At 52.8% G+C, this 20,996-nt stretch overlaps 9 protein-coding genes across 9 annotated transcripts; 7 read left to right on the forward strand and 2 right to left on the reverse strand.

Annotated features, from left to right (window-relative positions):
- Nucleotides 1-127: 127 nt before the first annotated feature.
- On the forward strand, nucleotides 128-983 carry NCS57_00758700 (uncharacterized protein; the record flags this gene model as incomplete). Its single annotated transcript, XM_053057430.1, has 2 exons — nucleotides 128-731; nucleotides 784-983. The coding sequence occupies 2 exons, from the start codon at nucleotides 128-130 to the stop codon at nucleotides 981-983; spliced, it is 804 nt and encodes a 267-aa protein (XP_052913625.1).
- Nucleotides 984-2,238: 1,255 nt separating this feature from the next.
- On the forward strand, nucleotides 2,239-3,744 carry NCS57_00758800 (Fungal-trans domain-containing protein; the record flags this gene model as incomplete). Its single annotated transcript, XM_053057431.1, has 1 exon — nucleotides 2,239-3,744. One exon carries the CDS (start codon nucleotides 2,239-2,241, stop codon nucleotides 3,742-3,744), a length of 1,506 nt encoding a protein of 501 aa, XP_052913626.1.
- A 408-nt stretch (nucleotides 3,745-4,152) lies between these two features.
- Nucleotides 4,153-6,116, forward strand: NCS57_00758900 (Beta-lactamase domain-containing protein; the record flags this gene model as incomplete). The annotated part of the gene is made up of 2 exons (XM_053057432.1): nucleotides 4,153-5,863; nucleotides 5,917-6,116. The coding sequence occupies 2 exons, from the start codon at nucleotides 4,153-4,155 to the stop codon at nucleotides 6,114-6,116; spliced, it is 1,911 nt and encodes a 636-aa protein (XP_052913627.1).
- A 718-nt stretch (nucleotides 6,117-6,834) lies between these two features.
- NCS57_00759000 (uncharacterized protein) lies at nucleotides 6,835-8,097 on the forward strand (the record flags this gene model as incomplete). The annotated part of the gene is made up of 1 exon (XM_053057433.1): nucleotides 6,835-8,097. The coding sequence occupies one exon, from the start codon at nucleotides 6,835-6,837 to the stop codon at nucleotides 8,095-8,097; it is 1,263 nt and encodes a 420-aa protein (XP_052913628.1).
- Nucleotides 8,098-8,161: 64 nt separating this feature from the next.
- Nucleotides 8,162-10,435, reverse strand: NCS57_00759100 (HET domain-containing protein; the record flags this gene model as incomplete). The annotated part of the gene is made up of 2 exons (XM_053057434.1): nucleotides 8,162-9,927; nucleotides 9,976-10,435. 2 exons carry the CDS (start codon nucleotides 10,433-10,435, stop codon nucleotides 8,162-8,164), a joined length of 2,226 nt encoding a protein of 741 aa, XP_052913629.1.
- A 568-nt stretch (nucleotides 10,436-11,003) lies between these two features.
- On the forward strand, nucleotides 11,004-12,866 carry NCS57_00759200 (Adenine DNA glycosylase; the record flags this gene model as incomplete). The annotated part of the gene is made up of 1 exon (XM_053057435.1): nucleotides 11,004-12,866. One exon carries the CDS (start codon nucleotides 11,004-11,006, stop codon nucleotides 12,864-12,866), a length of 1,863 nt encoding a protein of 620 aa, XP_052913630.1.
- A 409-nt stretch (nucleotides 12,867-13,275) lies between these two features.
- Nucleotides 13,276-15,525, forward strand: NCS57_00759300 (SAE2 domain-containing protein; the record flags this gene model as incomplete). The annotated part of the gene is made up of 2 exons (XM_053057436.1): nucleotides 13,276-13,471; nucleotides 13,526-15,525. The coding sequence occupies 2 exons, from the start codon at nucleotides 13,276-13,278 to the stop codon at nucleotides 15,523-15,525; spliced, it is 2,196 nt and encodes a 731-aa protein (XP_052913631.1).
- Nucleotides 15,526-16,571: 1,046 nt separating this feature from the next.
- On the forward strand, nucleotides 16,572-19,558 carry NCS57_00759400 (Ubiquitin carboxyl-terminal hydrolase; the record flags this gene model as incomplete). Its single annotated transcript, XM_053057437.1, has 5 exons — nucleotides 16,572-17,228; nucleotides 17,281-18,117; nucleotides 18,166-18,272; nucleotides 18,324-18,486; nucleotides 18,536-19,558. 5 exons carry the CDS (start codon nucleotides 16,572-16,574, stop codon nucleotides 19,556-19,558), a joined length of 2,787 nt encoding a protein of 928 aa, XP_052913632.1.
- Nucleotides 19,559-20,249: 691 nt separating this feature from the next.
- Nucleotides 20,250-20,836, reverse strand: NCS57_00759500 (Cytochrome b-c1 complex subunit 7; the record flags this gene model as incomplete). Its single annotated transcript, XM_053057438.1, has 3 exons — nucleotides 20,250-20,345; nucleotides 20,429-20,591; nucleotides 20,724-20,836. The coding sequence occupies 3 exons, from the start codon at nucleotides 20,834-20,836 to the stop codon at nucleotides 20,250-20,252; spliced, it is 372 nt and encodes a 123-aa protein (XP_052913633.1).
- Between the last annotated feature and the right edge of the window lie 160 nt (nucleotides 20,837-20,996).

Raw genomic sequence — 20,996 nt, forward strand, 5'->3', positions numbered from 1 at the left:
ATCCACAATACGCCATCATCCTCATCTATTATAACACAACCAATCTTGAGTTGCTTCAGTTTTTAGATAAACTCGCCTTTCTAGAACTCCCGTCCTACATCTCGCTTCTATACCACCTCGCTGCACAATGTCTGCCTCCCTTTTTAGCTTGGGCTCCCGCGTCTTCAGCGTCACCGGCGGCGCTTCCGGCATGGGAGCCGCGACCGTTCGCCTTCTCGCCCAGCACGGAGCTGGCGCCATCTGGATCGCAGACTGGAATGACGGAAACTTTGGCCAGATCAAGGAGGAGGTTGAGCGCATCAACCCTCTCACCAAGGTCCACACTCACAAGGTCGACGTGTCGGACCCAAAGCAGGTGGACGATTGGGTAGCCAGCATCATCGCAGAGTCCGGAGTCCTGCATGGCGCTGCCAACGTCGCGGGTCTGTCACAGCCAGCCTTCACTGAGAAGCAGCCGGCCATTCTTGCAGAGACGAACGAGGATTGGGCTCGGGTTCTTGGTGTCAACCTCCAGGCCGTCATGTACTGCACTCGGGCGCAGGTCGCAGCCATGGTAAACACCCCCAGAGAGAACCATCCGGCAATTGTGAATGTCTCAAGCATTGCCTCACTGCTCCGTGGGCCAAGTGCGTTTGCGTACGGTGCCTCCAAGGCTGCCTGTGCCCACTTCACATCATGCGTGGCTAAAGACGTCTACTCTTTTGGCATCCGTGTCAACACTGTCTCGCCAGGTAAGTCATCAAGAACTACTCATCAGGTTCAAAGCATAAGCTAACCTTCAAGGCAACACTTACACGGCCATGACAAAGGAGTTCTTTGGCCACATGTCCAAGGAGGAGATGGAGCAGCAACTTCAAAAGTTAGGAGTCAACACAAATATGTTAGAGCCTGAAGATGTTGCTAGGGTCATTGTCTGGCTTTTGAGTGAGGCATCCATGGATGTCAATGGTGTTAATCTCCCTGTTGGAGAGGGGGCTCCTTGAGTTGTTTGTCGATTGTGGTCATCTGCGATCATATCATTGCCGCAGATATTGAAGCAGCCCGCACGTAGTAGCTTCGTGTCCTGCCCATTCATAGAATTGCTCGAGATAAATTGAGCATTGAAAATCACCAAACTTGTGCTTGTGTTAGTGCTTGTTACATCCTTTGACCTCCACGTGACTGCGCGTTGACCTCGAGAACCCCACGTCACGCCGTCGCGTCTCCCCAAACAATCCTGCGTTATCCATCTACTCAACGTCAAAGACCCCTCTTCAGTTCACGCTGTTTCATCCTTCAGCCCATTTAGTGCTCATTCCCTTCCATATACGTTTGCTGCAGCAACATGACAGGCCAATCTTCGCGTCCAGCAAGGAGACCTCCACCCATCGAGGACCAACAGCCATTGCCGAAGCGAAGGAAGATCCGAAAGGGCACCACTAGCTGCTGGGAATGTAAGATTATGTGCATATACCTCATCATGGCGTGCCCACTGACAGTCCCTACTACAGGCAAGCGGAGAAAAACCAGGTGTCACTTCACTTCTCCAACTAGCGAAGTATGCGTCGGCTGTCAGCAACGGGAGACACCATGTGTAACTCAAGAATACGAGGAAGATTCTGGCAAACTCCAGGATCACCTCACCACAGGAGCAGAGCGATTAGACCAAAACAAAAGTAGCAGTCTCGAAGACAGACTCGAACGAGTGGAAGCTCTCCTCCAGAGGTTGGTCGACACCGGGGCCAGCTTCTCAAGTCCAGGAAAGGACTATCGCAATGCAGACACCGCAAAGCCTTCTTCTCAATCCATAGAAGAAGATATCAGAGATATCTTTAGCACCGTCCCCGGAGCCTTGAAAAGGGGTCTGAGGACAACTACAGCCAGCCACGGAGTAGTCAGGTTAGCTTTGGCGGTTATGGCCTCGGGCGAACTATGCGTGACCTGGCCTCGACCAAATCCAGCAACTACGAAAGCATATCTCGAGAGCTTTATACCGCTTTACCATCCCAACACGATGCAGACTTGATAATTGCTGCTGGAAATACGGCCCCCTTCCTACAATTTCTCTGCCGACCATACGAAGATATCTTCCGAGGAGAAATGCTCCCTGCTTCGCGTCTTTCCGCTTTCCCTAATTCAAAAAGTCATCCTGTTTTGATTGCTCGAACTCTCCTTTATCTAGCTCATGGGATCCAGAATCTACATCCCGCATCACTCGATTCTACTCAACTGAATCTGAACTGTCTACTCACCACAGCCATGCAACGCTTTATGGACACAGCTTGCCGGTTGGTTACGAGTAATGATGGGATTCTTGAGTCTCTGGAAGGACTGGAATGCCTCATATTAGAAGGCGTCTTCCACATCAATGCCGGAAACCTACGCCGTGCCTGGCTGGTGTTCAGGAGAGCCATAAGCTTAGCCCAGCTAACAGGGCTAGACCGTGGAGGCGATGCTGATCTGCCAGTCCTCGATTCTACAACTATGGCCTCCCCTTCTTTCATGTGGCACCGAATTGTCAGTCAAGATCGGTATCTGGCTCTCATGCTTGGTCTCCCCCCTGGCTCGCCCGACGATTGTCTCGGAAACCCTGAAGATTTGGCCCTAAACGATTGTCCAATGGGCTATCTTGAGCGCATTCACTGTATCATCATGAGTCGAATCACTGCTAGCAGGGGCAACAAGTCTGATAGTACAGCCTCTGTTGATTTGCAAGTCATAGACTTGACTCTGGAGAAGGCTACGCGCTGTATGCCTCCCGACTGGTGGCAGCTCCCCATCAGATCACCGGGTGACGGCGAAGCCCTTGAAGATGTTCTACGCATTATGTTTCACATCACTCATTTCAGTCTGCTAATCTACCTGCGACTGCCTCACATGCTCCTCGACGGCGAGAACACGCAGAACTACAACAAGTCGACATGTGTAAATGCCAGCCGCGAACTTCTTAGCCGCTATATCCGATTCCGCTGCATGGACTCGATTGCCTTTTGTTGTACAAGCATCGACTTTTCAGCTTTCACAGCCTGTCTCACGCTGCTTCTTGCGCACCTACGTCGATGGCATGACACCAATGTTGTCGAAGATGATCTTGCTCACAAGCGCCTTAGCGATCGCGCCATGGTTCAGGAAACAATCGAGCTCATGGTAGAGCTGGGTCAAGAAAGCGGTGACATGGTGTTGGGAAAGACAACCGAAATTGTGGCAAGCCTGGCTCGTATTGAAGCAGATGCTGCAAAAAAGGCAGGGCTCTACGGTGACTTCAGCGGCACAAGGAACCGTCGTACCCCCAATCGTTCTCTCCGAATTATGATTCCATCATTTGGCGTCGTCAGCATCACGAGAGACGGCATCATCCCCTCAGCTTCAGTCTCGAATTCCAAAGGCGAATGCCACAGCCAGAGGAGTCATACTCGTGAACATCCCCAGTGCCTATCTGCTCCTTCTGCTGAGCTTTTCCAAGGAGGCGAATCTCGAACTCTCGGAGCCTCCAGTCTTGGCCTTGACTCGGATATGCTGCAGGTTCCGTCTCTACAGACCCTAGGTTCTCAAGAATGGCATGCGCTAGAGCTTGGGCAGTGTCAGTCACGACTAGGGTTTGCAGAGAATTATACCGCAAACAAGCCGGATTTTTCATTCTCTCTTGGCCAGGTTATGGATGAGTGGCCGCTAGAGACCACCATATCATTACCAGAATGCACGGATGAGCAACATGACCTTTTCTCCGGCGTCCTGGGCAGTTTTGACATGCAAGGGCCGACATGACTAGGAAGTTCTAAACGAAAATAGTTTTTCCGTTTATGAGACAATTCAAAGGCCATCCAGAGCATACGCGGAATGTCCGCTTACATATGCCTGCTCGGCCCTTTCAGGGGAGCCTCATCTACCGACATGATCATGTCACAACTGGAGACTCCGGAGTAGGCGACCCAATTTTAGGAGCAAATACGACAGTGATGGGGCATCGGATCGGCGAATTGTATCATCGCGGTTAGTTCGAGCGAGCTTAGACTCTCGGCATGGTTCGTATCCCATATTGCCGCAGGGATCTTGAAACTTCTATTATTCTAGAATCCCCGAACTATGGAGCACGGCTTCATTTATAGGTCGAGTTCACCTCCTCATCATGATATCTCAGCATTGTTATCAGTCACTATCACACCCTCTTTGACGATGCATTCACTTTCGTTGCGGCGTCTTTTGACGTCAGTCCTCTCGTTATGTTCTTTCAGCTCTGCCCTCCCTAATCAACGACGCTCCAACCTCACTTCCCATGTCGAATCATACTACAGCGTGGATGGTGCTACTCATGCCGAGAAAAGCAAGGCCTTGAAAGCAGATGGCTATCGCATCGTCTCATTAAGCTCATACGGCTCGCCGGACAATGCCAACTACGCGGCTATCTGGGTGCAAGAAGAAGGTCCATCATTTGAAATTATCCACGATGCCGACGAAGCTACATATGACGCTTGGCTTGAAACGTGGAAGTCGAGGGGCTATGTGTCGACTCAAGTCTCTGCCACTGGTCCTGCTGAGAGCGCTGTTTTTGCTGGTGTGATGGAAAACATCAATGTGGCCAACTGGTTTCAGTCATGCGAGCTAGAGAACCCTTGGGCTTTCTCCAACACGACAGGCAACGTTGACGTGGTAGTAAAAGGCTTCCGAATGTTTGGAACCTCTGAAGAACGTCGATATTGTATCCTGGGTCACGAGAATATTGGGAACGAGCAGACGACAATTCAGTACAGCACTCCGAGCTTCACTATCAACTTTGCATCTACATTCGAGGCTGAGACGGCGAAGCGCTTCTGGAGACCATCTAGACTGTTCCTCTCCGAAGACCACATCATCACACCAAGCTTTGTCGACACCAGTGTTGGGAAATGGTCGCACGCTGTCGATCTGACCAAGACCGAGCTCAAGGAGAAGATTGAGACTGAGAGAGCCAAGGGCCTTTTCCCTGTTGATATTCAAGGTGGCGGATCTGGCTCCAGCGAACGCTTCACGGTCGTTTTTGTAGAGCGCTTCTCTCCAAAGCCTAGACAGTGGAACGTTCGCGGAGAGATAACAGGCTTCGAGGACAACAAGGCCGCAGAGAAGGAAGTGGATGGCATCATGCGCCGCTTCATGGAGAAGAATGGAGTTCGCCAGGCTCAGTTTGCTGTTGCGCTTCAGGGGAAGACTATTGCCGAGCGAAGCTATACTCGGGCAGAGGATGACCGGGCCATTGTCGAACCTGATGACATCTTTCTTCTGGCCAGTGTGAGCAAGATGTTTTTGCATGCATCTATCGACTGGCTGGTTTCGCACGACATGCTCAACTTTTCAACACCAGTCTATGATCTTCTTGGCTACAAGCCAGCCGACTCTCGCGCAAACGACATCACCGTCCAGCATCTCCTCGATCACACTGCGGGATACGACCGGTCCATGTCAGGAGATCCCAGTTTTATGTTTCGCGAGATTGCGCAGTCTCTTCCATCAAAGGGAGCCAAGGCTGCCACCCTTCGCGATGTGATCGAATATGTGGTTGCTAAGCCTCTTGATTTCACTCCGGGAGATTATTCGGCATATTCCAACTATGGGCCCATGCTTCTGAGCTACGTTGTTACCAACATTACTGGAGTGCCCTATCTTGACTTTTTGGAAAAGAACATTCTCGATGGTCTCAACGTGAAGCTCTACGAAACGGCGGCGAGCAAGCACACCGAGGACCGCATCGTTCAGGAGAGCAAGAACACTGGTCAAGATCCAGTTCACCCACAGTCGGTCAAGCTGGTCCCTGGACCTCATGGCGGAGATGGCGCCGTTAAGGAAGAGTGCGCCGGAACGTTTGCCATGGCTGCAAGTGCCAGCTCCCTTGCCAAGTTCATTGGCTCACATGGTAAGTGAAATTCTTTTTCTAGCTTTCGAAAAGAGCTTTGCTAACAATGGCAGCTGTCTGGGGAACTGGTGGCCGTGTTTCCAGCAACCGTGACGGATCACTGTCAGGTGCCCGTGCCTATGTTGAGAGTCGAGGAACCATCGACTGGGCCCTGACTCTGAACACACGGGAGTACGGTTCCGAGACCGAATTTGACGAGTTAAGGTGGTACACCCTTCCCGACTTTTTCAGCAATTTCCCTATTGCCGGTTGAGCAATGATGCATGGCGCCGCGTAGACGTGCTGCCTTGATTTATATGAACGATTGCATAGTCGCAACTTGCCCAACGTCCTTGAAGCCTATACACAGAATACCCCGATTTTAGAATGATACGGCCGATAATAAAACTCCGCTTTGCCTTGAAGATTCTTTTCTTATTCTGAAGTTACTAGTATGTCAAAAGGGAGGAGACGCTAAAAAGTGTCTACTACGAATAGGCAGTCCTAGTCGTAGCCAAACATTCAGGTGAAAATTAACATACAATAGGCTTCTAAGATGTTAATAACTCAACATAGCTTGGTAGCCAATACAAGCTTACAAGATAGCAGACGACGCTTCAAAGATTGTGGTGAGGTCATCGTCGGACCACCCGAGACGATAAACAGGGCCACTTTAAAGCGACGCTACAGTCCAAGATCAAGACTCCAGATTTACACACAAAAGTAAATGGGAGCGATTCTGCCAAGTTGAACCATTTCCCTCGCTAAATTTTTATACTTTTCGTCTTTTAAACCCTGCAATTACCGAGTGCTATCTCGTCAACATTCCACCGTCTGGGGCAGGCTGACCAATAACTGACGAATTTCCGCCGACCGAGTTTGCCGAGTCGAACAATTTCCACCTCGACATCACCACCACCTCCAGATATGACGTTCTACCGATTGATAAGGCCCATCCTCCCTTAATTGCGCCCCCGAGAGCCTCAGTCACAATGATAGCCCTCACCAACTCGTCCCCCGGCGGGACCCTCGGCGGTACCCTCACCCAGTGGCCGTCGGTCGCGCACCACGCCGAGAACATGCAGAAGGACAACTGGGAAGAGGGCCACACGAGGGCCGCCGACCAGCGCCTCAGGTCACCCGACTCCCTCTCGAGCGTCTTCATGCTCGAGCGCGTCAAGCACATGACCTGGGCGTGGTTCACGTTTGTCATGAGCACGGGGGGGATCGCGCTGGTGCTGCACAGTACGCCGAATCAGTTTGATGGGCTGCGGGTCATTGGCAAGATCTTTTTCATCTTTACTATTATTATTTTCATTGGTATTGTTACTGGTCTTATTGTTCGCTTCTCGACGACGGATAGGGCCCTGAGGAAAAGCCTTCTACATCCGACAGAGAGCCTCTTCTTTCCTTGCTCTCTCCTCAGCGTCGCCACCATCTTGACAAACACGGCAGCCTACGGCCTCCCTGAAACCGGTTCTTGGCTAGCAACTGCTTTGAGAGTATGTTTCTGGCTGTACACGGCTCTCTCGACTCTCTCAGCAATCGTCCAGTTCTTTGTCCTCTTCAAAGGCGCCCACCTGCCCATCCACTCCATGACGCCTGGTTGGATATTGCCCATCTTTCCGGCCATGCTCACGGGCACATTGGCTTCTGCAATAATGCCGTCGCAAAGTCCTGAGCACCGGATACCTATCTTGGTGGCTGGAGTCACGTATCAAGGCCTCGGCTGGACCGTGGCAACGCTTGTCTACCCTTTGTACCTCGGCCGGCTGATGCAGGACGGTTTGCCAGCACCAGCTATGCGACCCGGAATGTTCATTGCCGTTGGACCTGCAGGTTTCACTTCTGTAGCCCTCATCGGCATGGCTCAATCGATCCCGGAAGGCTACGGATATTTCAAGACGCATCCCATGGCACCTCAAGTCCTGCAAATCCTCGCTCTCTGGGTTTCAATCTGGATCTGGTGCATCGCCTTCTGGTTCTTTTCATTCAGTCTACTAGCCGTCCTCTCCTCAGCTCTACAGTGGAGGCTGAGATATAGCATGACGTGGTGGGCGTTTGTGTTTCCCAACGTTGGCTTCACCCTTGCCACGGCGCGGATCGGAGAGCAGTTGGAGAGTCCAGGGATCAGATGGGTTTCGACAGTCATGACGATTTTTCTCGTGGGTCTTTGGTTCATGGTCTTGTATGCGCAGGTATCTGCCGTTATTCGCAGAAAGATTCTCTGGCCAGGTCGGGATGAAGATCGATAGAGGCCAAACCCTCCCCCCTTTCTTTCCTAATAATAAGAGATAGATGTTTCCTTTACCAGCAGACTTAGACAATACGATAATTATACATCCCGGGCTGGTCACCCTTGCTGAGATATTCTCCTTGATCCGTGAGAGGATCAAACACTCCCCAGTCCCGATTGTCTATCCAAGAGCCCATAATAGTCCTCTGAACATTGACGTACCCAATCCTCCGATACTCCCCCTTCTCGCATCCTCTCACAAGAGCCAAGGCATAACTCTCAGCAGAGCCCTCCAGGTCCACTCTGCAGTGAAGAACACCAAGGTATATGGTCATTTCCCCATTGGATGGAACGAACGGGAAAACGTCATCGAGATCAGCCTTGGAAGGTGATGTAGAGACTTCCAAGTCATCGATATCCGAACTTTTCTCCGTAGTCGGAGTCACCAGGTTTCGAACATATCGCAAATTCCCCCCTGGAAGAAACTCTGCAGCCTGCTCAGGTGTAAATTGACCGGTGAGATCTTCAACCTTGAGCACGAGTCGAGCTTTGATCAGTGGGCCTTGGAGGATGAGATGGCCTCCAGAAACAGGTCCAAGCTCTGGCCCAGTTGTCTGGACCGACGCTTCTATGACTTCTGCAGCAGGGACCCAAGGCTCTTCGTCCTCTTCGAGATCCGCGTTCAAGTTGATATTGCCAATGCCAAATGTCCCAGACAGGGTATGGGTTGGTTCCTCTGAAGCCCACGACCACGATGGAACTCGGTATTTCTGTGGAGGAGACACCTTTCTCCCATCTCTTACAGTCCAAAGGAGATCTCTAAGTAGTGATTGGCGCCAGATACCCGCAAGATATGAGCCTGGGGGTAATCGTGCCAGAGTCTGATACAGAGACGCGATGCCAGCAAAGGCAATCAGACGATCCGACTCAAAGGTGAAAAATCGCGATAGGTAATCCTGCAGAAGCTGATGCCAGACCGGCCGTAGGCTCTCGGCGCTCTTGCCTCCCATTAAGTAGAGGGTTCCAAGGGGCATGGTGCGGGTGAACTGTTGTTTAACGTCAAAAGCAAACCCTTCACACGTCTCGTGCGAGGCAAATCCCCCAGAAGTCATGTCGGAAGCAGATGTCCACCAGAGCTGGTCACTAGCAACGTGAAGGGTCTTTGGAGAGAGAATCCATTCCTGAAAGACCCATCCTCGACGGAAAAGGGGCTGCGATAAGACCTGGTCGCAGAAAGCAGATCTGTCGATGAGCCTCATAGTTGTTGTCGTTGGCATTTCAGAGTCCTCGAAGCCAGTCCACGTCGGTGTGATTTCGCAAGGGTGTTTTAGCATCGAGTCTTGCTTCAACCCTGCAGATGAATCTTTGGCAGCCGTGGCAGAGATAGTGACATACGCCTGAGAATAGACGGATGCCATGTGTGCGGCTTCAGCATCCCAGTCTTCCTTTGAATCTTGAATGATGCAGAGGGAGTCAATCCAGATGTACTGGATATCCAGGGTGCTGGCTAACTTGATTGCGTCTTGGAAAGTAGTCGGGATGGCCGTAAAGGGAATGTCGGAGTAGAAGGCATCGACCAACTCATGCTTCAGCATGAGCGGTTGTATTTCGCCCCAGCGATGACTGAGGGCAGCATATCTAGTCGACGGGCCCAGATCGTGAGCATCGACAAGCCTAACTATCGGGTCTTGAGAAGGTGCAGATGCTTGACAATGAAGCAATCTCGTTGGTAACCGAGGTGCCAAGTTCAGGCTTTGGGTAGACAACTCGAGCCAGGTCCTGATGCGTTCCAGTGTTACTTGTCGGTCAAACTTGGGCCTCCAAGTATCTCTATTGTCTGCATTTATTTCTTTACTCGTTATTATTGGTAGCAAATAGGAAGAGCCTCGAGGCTTACTGATTGCCTTGAAGGCACGAAACGAATGGAACTGGCGCCCAACAAGCTTCTCGCCTTCAACTTTCGAAAAACATATTCCAAGAACGAAGCTGCCGCAATAAGAAGTCTCTCCTGCCTCGATAGCCGGGATACCGACAACGTCATCCTGCTGTAGCTCTGCCAACGTTATGGGGTGAATGTCTTGCTGCAGCCGCAGCCAGATCATGGCGCAGAGCACGCAAGCATTTGCAGACTCCTCCAGAGCTTGTATTGTATGATGGACGTATGGCTTTGGAGGATCATCCGGACCTGGGCCAGAATCTAGCCTTACTCTCCATTCCGTTGTGCCTGTTGTGAATCCTGAAGGAACAAAGGCGGCTCCCTCGAGAGCAAGTAGTTTGCGTTCTTGCAGCACGTTTGAAGGCACGTAATGTCCCTCAAAGATGCCAGAACAAGCGGAGCAAAGATTCGGCGATGGCATTGTAACAGCAATCGGGGTCTTCGAGGGTTTCGGTCTTGAGTTTGACAATATGTCAGATCAAGCTGAGATACAGCTGGAGAGAGGCGAGTGAGAGGGCCCTTGCAGCCTAACTTGAACCCAACAATCGTAGCAAGCATCCATTCCGATAAACATGAGCCAAGCACCATATTGGGGGCTTGGCCTCCGTATCGATGAACGGACTCATGCCGTCTTTGTACTAAAAGTGAAAATGATAAGTAAATAGAATTATATGGGATAAAAAAGGGCTCTATATCAATTATATCCGAGGTTGTTTGTGGACGATGTCGGCTAACAAACGCCAGTCAAGAACGTCATTTTGTTTCAGTGCTATTTTGGCGCGCTAGCCACTGAGTCCTAGCGAGTGGTTCTCGCCATTCAACACCAAAACATTTCCTCCTTGAAGCAAACTCAACCATTTCTTTTCATAATGCGATATCGCTGCTGATAAAGTTTTTTATCCGATATGGAACATGCATACACAGGCATCTGACGTTTCACCCACTCACTGTTTGACTCAGTTTCATCACTTCACCGAATCCCCAGCAGAATGAGCACCGTGACCAGGACGCGGGCAACGCGCTCAAGCGCACTCAACGCCTCGAGAAAGATTTCATCGCAAATAGGCTCCGATGATGAGAATGAGAGGCCAATTGAAACAAATACACGCGCGATAAAACGGCATTTAAGCCCGCAATATGAGGACCACGACGCGTCTGAGGGAGACGCGACTCCAGAGGTTGAGCCCGAAGCCCCTGCACCAAAACGGCGAAAGACACAGTCTTCAAGGAGCACCAAAGCAAACAACAACAAGCTCCATGAACAAATATTTGGCAGCAATGGAAAGACAAGTCAAACACCATGCGCACCACCAGCTCGACGACACAATCTCACATATCATCGACCACTTATGCTAGACGACTACTCCTCACGAAAGGCTCTCCTTGACTGGTTCGACGGTGTCAGCACCAAACGCTCCATGCCTTGGCGAAAAGCATGGATTAATCCAATGGATCACCAACCAGATGACCTGCGCAATCTTCTAGAGAGGCGGGCGTATGAGGTCTGGATCAGCGAGATTATGCTACAGCAGACGCGAGTCGCCGTGGTCATCGACTATTGGAACAAGTGGATGGCCAAATGGCCATCCATCCACGACTTGGCCGCTGCGAGTGCTGATGACGTCCTCAGTGCCTGGCGTGGATTGGGTTACTACAGCAGGGCAACTAGGATCCACGAGGCCTCAAAGTTAGTGGTGAAGGACCCTGCGATGAAGGGGCTTTTGCCATCCTGCACTCAAGATCTCGAGGCCAAGGTCCCCGGTGTTGGGAGATACACTGCAGGGGCCATCTCAGCCATTGTCTTTGGACAAGCTGCGCCTATGGTTGACGGCAATGTCCTGCGTGTCCTGAGCAGACAACTGGGGCTATTGGGCAACGTCAAAACAACGAAGGTCGTTATTGACACATTATGGGCTGCTGCCGATGCTCTCGTGAAGGCTGTCGCCAGAGATGAGACAGACACCCCGGATGGTGAGGAAGTCGAGACAAGCGATAGACCTGGAAGATGGGGCCAGGCCCTCATGGAACTTGGAAGCACTGTTTGTGTACCAAAGCCAAATTGTGCTGAATGCCCCATCACATCGACTTGTCGAGCCTATGCAGAAGGAAGAACGTTGATCTCTCAGGACAACCGAGACACCAAGCTCAACGACATCGAGGACGCCTGTCATCTCTGCGAGCCTTTTGAAGATGCTGAGGAAGACGCTGCTCAAGATGTCAAAAGTGCCAAAAAGACCAAGGCAAATGGATCTCAAGGCAAGCAACTGACATTAGCGTCATTCGCCTTCAAGGGACCAGCCATCGAGAAATCTTCCTCGAACAAGGTCAAGTCGACTCTCAGTGCCCGCGACATGGAGACCATCGTGGATCACGCCCGGAAATTCCCTCTCAAGGTGATCAAAAAGGCTGTGAGGGAAGAGGAAACACTTGTCTGTGTCATCCGCCACAGCGACGGGCAGTATTTGGTCCAAAAGCGCCCTGAGAAAGGACTCCTCGCTGGACTATGGGAATTTCCCAGTTACATCCTGCAAGACTCAAATGAGGGAAACACATCTGCCAAACGAAAGTCGAAGGCACTCGCGTACCTCTCCAAAATAGGTGGCGAGCATGGCCACAAGACGTCAAAGGCCAAGCATGTTGGTGAGCTGGGCAGCGTGCCGTGGCTCTTTTCACACCTAAAGCTCACGATGCATGTCCACCTGTTCTCTCTCCAAGATGACGATTGGCTCTCAGACTCTGGGTCACTGAAAAAGAGTCGCCTCAGATGGGCGTCAGGTGATGAGGTAGATGATGAGTCAATGGGTACAGGCATGAGGAAGTGCTGGAGTCTTGTGAAGGATAGAGACGACTGAGCGCGAATAATGCGAATTTTGAGGCGTTTTTGTAATATCACCGAATGGACAGATGGAAAACACTGTAAAATAGAATAAATCATAGATCACAGCCTGGTGGGCTAGCAACGTCAATGCTCATTCATTACCTATTGATTGTCTACGAAATGTACTTGACGTGAGGGTGGAAGTTGGAAACCCGGGCTGGAGCGTAGGAACACTGGATGAAACCAAGACCAAAATATTTGAGTTATTTTCACTCAAAACAGAAATATTAAAGGATCAGCTCGCGATAATAAATTCATTCAGTTAGTTTTCTGCTAATTATTGTCGCTTTGAGGAATCATCAAATCGATTCCGTCTTAATGAGGCTACGCGTCACGTGGGGCCGAGTCGCGATGGCATCCGCAGATCGCCGCGTCGGCCGGCCATGTGGAGACGCGTCCAACTTACATCACACCCTATCGGCTCCAGCCGTTTCCGCACCGTTCGAGTCAACCCCAAGAGAAATGTCGATTGTGTCGACGGTTACAAGACAATGACAAGCTGGTTTGCTAGCGGCCGCCCGGCTCTGTTTGATGCCATCTCCAGTGCGTGCGATCTCGTCGATCAACAGATCGCTGCAGGTACGTCATTAATCGATTAACGCGACAGAGCGTGTCTCGCTAACACGGCTTTAGACCTTGAGCTGGCGAAACAGGAGCTCGATGAAGCTCTCCAGCAGAGAGATGATCACGCGGCGCAGGTTTCTGACTTGGCGGCTGAAAATGCTCGTTTGAAGGAGAAATTGCAGAAGGCAACAGCCAAGGCAACAGGAGACGCGAAAACCCCTGAAGCAGCACCATCACCCCAGCCAGCAGCTTCCAGAAGCAGCTCATCTAACAGTGAACCAGACTGGAAAGCTGAGTGCGCCAGGGTCAGTCTCAAGTTTAACGCGCTCTCAGAAAACTTCAAAAAAGCCAAGGACGCGCTTCGGAAAAGAAAGGAGGAGCGTGACAGATGGGTTGCTCACGCCACATTGCTGGAGAAGAAGATCAAGGCAGCCGAGGAAGAGCATGGAATCAGCATTACGGATCGCCAAAACAGGGGCAGCCGGGCGACAACACTTCCAGCAGCCAGGACAGAAGACGCCAACCCAAGCCCAAACACCAGCTTCACATCCGAGGCCGGGCTCGAGCAAGCAGACCTGGAATTGCCTCCCTTGGCCGCAGCATCACTTGCTCCCGAGAATCCCCCTCCTCTGCCCGACACTACTGCTGCTAACCCCAGCTCGGATGCGACGGCGAGCGAGGTTGAGTCTGGTCAAGGAGATGAGCTACCCGAGTTGCCGGCCCAGGATGATGTCAAGCACACGCAAATTAAGGAGGAGCCGTCGTCTGATACACCTGTTGTCGTTTCCGAGAGAGCTGTGAAGAAGAGGAAACGGAACGATGGGGACCCCAACGAATCACCTCTACAAAAGGTCAAGCTGGAACCAATCGACGACAGCTCGAGTCCTATTCAACCAGTCGGTCCAGCTACACTTGTTCCACAAGAGAGCATAGATCTCGGAGACGTTGCACAAAAGCTATTGACCCCGAGGAAACGCAGGGAGATGGAAGAGTCACAACGTCGGGACCAGATACAGAGCGAAGCCTTTGCGACAACAACACCCAGGACCCTATTTGTCAGGCCGGATCCTGAACCACAAACAGCTCGGCCCTTGGAACGAAAATCAGCCCTCACACCACTCAGTGTCAACCGACGGATCGTGCGATCAGGCGGTGATAAGCCAACCACACCCCTTAGAAAGGGACTGGATCGCGGCATATCAAACGTAGCCGAAGATGGCGAAGCATACAGGAAAACTGGAAATAGTACGAATCAAGCGCCTAAGGGACGACTGGATACGCTATTAAATAGTCCTGCTGCTCAGGAAAACGAAACTGTTACCCGTCCGACACCACGAGCGCCAGCAAGGCTAAGCACTCTTTCAGAAGGCCTAGCAATTCCAGGTCGACGGGTGCTCCCTTTTGATCGAGAAGGACGCGTTAAAGACCGAACTCCTGCTCGTCCGACGGGTGCAACTGATCGCGCCAGCGCTCTCAGTGCAAAGGTTACACCGCACGACACGCGATCTCCGTTGGCCTCTAAGAGAGGCACGACGTCTGCGTTGCGAAATAAACCAGTGGCGGAGTTGCGGCCCGACGATTTCAAGATCAACCCACAAGCCAATGACGGTCATGACTTTGCGTTCTCTGACGTGATTCGGGACAAGGATGAAAGGGCTCGCATGCAAGGCTGTACAGACATGCATTGCTGCGGGAAGCACTTTCGATCTCTTGCCATCTCGCAACGCCCAGATCCGCCTCTTACGGCAGCTCAGCGACAAGAAGAGCAGAAGTTGTTGGAGGAGTACTTGGGCAACTTTGCGTATCGACTAGGGACGATGGACAAGAAGGAGAGAGATGAACTCTGGATCGAGGCCAAGACTCAGGAACTTGCAAACAAATACGGCAAGCATCGATATCATTACTCGAGGATGCGGAGTCCTCCAGGATTCTGGAATGCAGATTTCCCCAGCACGCAAGAGATGGAGGCTGAGAGGGAAGAGGCTGCCAAGAGGGAGAAGCAGACTGTTCAGGACAGGTACAGAGAAGCTATGCGACCTGGTGGTAGATGGCTGTTCAGAGATGAGTAGACGAGAAGCCAAAAAGCGAGGCGAAGATGAGATTCATTGTTTAGTACTATAGTAGCCAAGGCGTTCGGGTAACACTGGGATGGGAAACTTGTCACGGTTTGTATAACTTTAGGTATAAATACTCAATGGGTGTGTATATAAATGTTTCAACGAAGAACCTCGAGAGTCGTCAAATGTTTGCCCAACAATAACTCAAGCCAACAAGACTCGAGCCAGGATCAGGACAGGGGTTGAATGTGCAAGTCTGCGATGCCGGGCATTTTGAGATGGAAGAGTGGAGCACAGATCATCCCTTGGCCCTTGCTCCCCTCCCGTCAAGCGAAAGCCGCAAAGTGTTTCTGCCTCAGACACCAACTTTTGCCCCAAAGTCTCTGACGACCCGAGCCTGGTTGGCTCTGACTGGGGGGCCCTCGTGCCCTTTCTGCAGGCCTGAGGTGCTTTGCTTGCCTGCTTGGGGCTTGGCTCGTGTGCGTCTGGCCTGGCCTCTCATTGTGTGTGTCTGTGTCTGCCGCTACGTTTTTGGCTTGACCGGTGCGTGCCAGTAGCAAGTCCCGGCCTGGCTTGCCCAAATTTTATTTCTCCAACGTCCAGCCCGTAGCGACACATCCCCGTCTCCGTCTTCCCTGACGCAACTCCTTCTCTCTCTCTCCCTCCGGTGCGTCTAACCTTCGGCCTCCCTACCGCGAGCGAACCCGCGCTCCTTGGTTGTTCTCGTTTTTTTCTTCTTCTTCTTCGTCTCGGTTTTCGGTTTCCTATACTTGCTCTCCCCCCCGCGCGACTGGAACTCTTGTCGGCCGAAACTAGTCGCGCCGTCCTTTGTTCTCCTCCACCGTCGCTCCCAACATCGTCCCTTTTGCGGACAAATCAGGCCTCCGCCGGTGTCGCGTCGCGCAACTTCGGCCACCGTCTTCCCCCGACAAGCTTCAACGCGCTGAAACCCGACGACCCGGAAGGATCAACCGCTCGCGAGATCAGACTACGACGTGGCAGTGGGTGTCGCACCAACTGGGCGGCTCCCGTCTTCATTCAAACCCCAGGCCGGCACGATGAGTAACCGCCATCTGCCGGCTGGGCAGAACATACAGGGAGGAGCTGGTGGAGTCCCCGGGGTCGATATGGTCGGCGGTCCTGGAGGGCCTCGTCGGAGGCAGGCGCCTCCGTATGTGCCGCAGTATCAACAGCAGCACCACCAGCACCATCACCAGCACATGAATCCCATGTATGGTGGCTACACCCAGTTCGCGCCCCAGCCCTACTACGGCATGCCACCGCAGTACCAGAACACCCAGTACCAGAACGCCCAATACCAGCACCAGTATCTCAATGGACAGTACCAGAACGGGGGTATGCCCTCGCCTGGCTACATGCCATATCAAAACTATGCTCGGTCGCCGCCCTCCATGCACCAGTACGTTCCGATGGTCGGCGTGAGCGTGCCGCCGAGCTACCCTCCTCGTCCTGCTCAACAACATTCTCCTGCGCTCTCGACTCCCTACCAGCCCCCGCCTGCGCCAGCTCCGATTCCGCCCCATACGCCATCATCCACCAACTCCTCCCAGATGATGCCTCCCCCGACTCCACCGACGCCGCAAACTACAGAGCCGCAAGCCCCTGTCGTTCCTGCTCCCGCTCCCGCTCCCGCTCCCGCCCCTGCCCGGGAGCCTTCGCCGGCTCCGAAGGCTAAGGAGCCTTTCCGTGCTCCCGTAAGTTGCGCAATTACAAATACACATGTATATCCAACTGACATATACCCAGCTTCCTTGGCTTTCCCACCCTGATGTCGAGTTTCCTGTCAGAACCACCAAGTCACGACGGAGGAGGAGACTCTTGAACGCCGACAGCCAGGCTGTGTCCTTGCCCGTCGAGCAGCACGAGGCCGCCACGGAGCAGTCTGAACAAGCCACCATTGCCGAGACAGCGTCAAAAGAACCCTCAATTTCTTCCCAGACTCCTGCGACCTCCGCGGCTCCATCCGAGACTGCTGCAACCCCTCGTCAGCCCGCCGAGGAGTCCGTCGTACCCGTTCAAGCTTCCTCTACTTCTCAGCGGTCCCGCACCAACACTGTGACTAGCAGCACCTCGACGGCCACCAGCAGACCCGCCACCCGCTCCTCCGCTGCTCCTGCTCCCGCTCTTCCTTCTCTGCCCAAGTCTGGGGCTAAGGACGCCAAGCCTGCTCGCGCTGAAAAGCCGGTCAATGGCGATGTGGTTGCCGAAACTTCGTCCCCGGATGCGACGTCTACTACTGCCGAGAAGCCCACCGAGCCTGAGTCCGAAGCTGCAGAGGCACCTGCTCCTCCTGTGAAGCTTCCACCCTCAAGCTGGGCCAACCTTTTCGCGAAGCCTGCCGCCGCATCCGTCGCAAAGACTGGTGCTACCAACGGTGCTGTTGCTGACAGCGCTACTACCAATGGTCATAGTGCGGAAGGTGTTGTTAGTACCACGAATGGCTCTACTGCCAGTTTCTCAAAGGCCAATGCCAACTCGGTTGCGGAGGCCATTCAATCTTTCCACGTTGGTCTTGCTGACCAGCTTTCGTTCCTCGAGCCTCGCGGCTTGATCAACACCGGTAACATGTGTTACATGAACTCGGTAGGCTGACTTTTCCCTTGATGGAGACAATGCGCTGACCGGATGCAGGTGCTTCAAGTTTTGATGTTTTGCGTTCCATTTTTTGATTTCCTTAGCCAGATCAGCAAGCGAGCTGTCCATAGCTTCAAGAGCGAGACACCTCTCATTGACGCCATGTGAGTTGCGTGTGGAGCAGTTGAGCGATACAATGGCTAATTCAACGGCAGGATCATGTTCATGCATGAGTTCAAGATCATCAAGTCTGCTTCTTCAGTCGAACCCCTGCGACGCTCTCTCAAGAATGAGGAGTTGGAGCGCTATGGCGAGCCCTTCACCCCTGAGTTTGTCTACGAAGCTATAAGACAGCTCCCTCGTTTCGCAAGCATGAGGGTGCGTAAAATCTCCAAACTCTTAATAGCATATGCTAACTAGTTCCCAGCGAGGTCATCAACAAGACGCCGAAGAGTTCCTGGGTTTCCTTCTCCAGTCTCTCGACGACGAGTGCACTTCTGTCATGAATAGCTCCACTCTGGCCGAGCAGTCGGAGAAGGCCAATGCCGCTGAAGGTGCCACTGGTACATCTGATGATTGGCTTGAGGTCGGCAGGAAGCAGAAGGCAGCGGTGACCCGATCCGCCGGATCCAACTCATCGAGCCCTATCTCCAAGATTTTTGGCGGACTGCTTCGATCAGAGTTCCGCGTTCCCGGGCTGAAAGACTCCATCACCACTGAGCCCTACCAGCCGCTTCAGTTGGATATTGGGTCTTCAGATGTCCGCAATGTGGTTGATGCTCTGCGGGGCCTTACCCGCCCTGAGCGCATTCAGGGTGACTTCAACTCACCCCGAGGCAAGGATGTGACGGCCACCAAGCAGGTCTTCATTGAATCGCTTCCTCCCGTTCTCATCCTGCACCTCAAGCGATTCCAGTTTGATGCGGAGGGCAACGGAACCGTCAAGATCTGGAAGAAGATTGGATATCCTCTGGAGCTCGAGATTCCTCGCGACGTATTGTCTCGGCAGAAACGCCAGACCTACAGCGACGGAGCGATGCCCAAGTATAAGCTGATCAGTGTGGTGTATCACCACGGAAAGAACGCGAGCGGTGGACATTATACGGTCGATGTGCGCCGCCAAGAGGGCCGTGAGTGGATCCGCATCGACGACACGGTCATTCGCAGGGTGCGGAGTGAAGATGTGGCCGAGGGCGGCGAAGAAGAAGAAGTGAAGGAAACTCGCAAGGATGGTGCTGTCTCTGGTGGCTCGGGCAGCCGTTTCGATGCCATGACGGAAGATGCAGGAGATGAAGTCGGGTGGAACAAGGTGACGGCTTCCACTGGAGGAGCGAAGAAATGGAGCAGCGTCGCCAATGGGGCCAGCAACGGCACTACCAAGGCGAAGCCGGTCAAGGACAACATCAAAGACAACAAGGTGGCCTACCTGCTGTTCTACCAGCGGGTATAAGGGGCCACACCCACATGACACCTGGACTATAACACTCACTACAGCCCTCCGGCCTAATTCCCCAGCCGTGAAGAGGCGGACACGAATTACCACGAGCTTTAACGGCCGTACGTTTTGGATGAGGGACTCGGAAAACAGCATTTTTTGGGATGGAGTACGATGCTGGGAGGCGAGGAAAAGGAAAGGCGAAATATTTGATATCAAGCCCAATGCTCGGCGTCCGGCGTCGAGGCATGATTCCTGCGGGTTGGGGTTGGGAGGAGGTGCTGGTGAAATGCCTTTAGCAGGCTGATCAGCAAGACAATTACAGGATCCCATGTAAGATTTGGGAGTTCAGGATGAAGGGCACATTGGGCTACTTCGACTGGACTTCCTCGGACAGCGAGACAAGGGCTGCCTGGAGATGGGCTCTTCGCAGAGCTTGAACCAGATAGTACATTGTATAACTACCTAAAAAAGCGTCCATGAGATGGTAATTTAAAAAAGATTCACATATAACAAACACAATCAGCTGCTCCAATGTTGTGCAAAATGAGTCAAGTCAGACGACGTCTATACATAGGATACACGGGAACTGTCTAGTCCGTTGAGAGGTTGCCACCAATTTCTCGAGGGGGCGCTGTTCCCTCTCTCACCCACGGTCCTGCTATACACTTCCACCTCGATTTCCACCCGACCCGGGCCCAACAATTTAGTGCTTGCGGATGACGGCAATCGAGTCGAGCTCGTTCTTCTCGGCCTTCTCGGCGGCGACCTCGTCGATGAGGGGCTGGAGGTAGCGGACGTCCTGGGTTGGGTTAGCCGGTAGTCCTTCATGATCCGTGTCTCCATTGCCGAGGGTCAGCGGGGACCATGTTTTTTCTTTCGTACCTGGGCGGTGGTGGTCCACTGCTCCTTGGGGAGGAGCTTGTGCTGGTAGCTGCACTGGACAGCACGTCGGATACGGTAGATGCGCTCGTAGGACTCGCGGTTGTTGAGGCGCTTGAGGGCCTTCTGGGCAACGTCGTTCTCCTCCTCGAGGAGGTCGTCATATCTGTTTCCAACCAATTGAAGACCGCGGTCAGCAAGAGATTCTCAATTCCATCCAGAATTCATCGTATCGAGCCCAATTGGCGCATTATCCGTTCGCACCGGGCGTTCGAGGGGAGGGAAGAAATTCGCGTACCGGAGACCCATCTGGCGGTAGCCGGCGGCGTTCATGTACCAGGAGGCGGCGGGCTTGAAGATCTTGTAGAGCCACGGCCGGCGGATGATGAAGGGGGCGAGCGAGTACTTCATTGTTGCGGATTGAAATCGGGGTATTGGGCGGCAATTGTCCGTCGTCGTCGTCGTCGTCCGTCGGGAATGCGCGAAATGGGGATGGGCTGAGCAATTGCAAAACTTCTGGGAGAGCTCGGAACGTCACGTGATGGCTGATGACCATTCCTGGCCATTTCTC

Source organism: Fusarium keratoplasticum, chromosome 5 (genome assembly GCF_025433545.1).
Source record: "Fusarium keratoplasticum isolate Fu6.1 chromosome 5, whole genome shotgun sequence".
NCBI lineage: Eukaryota > Fungi > Ascomycota > Sordariomycetes > Hypocreales > Nectriaceae > Fusarium > Fusarium keratoplasticum.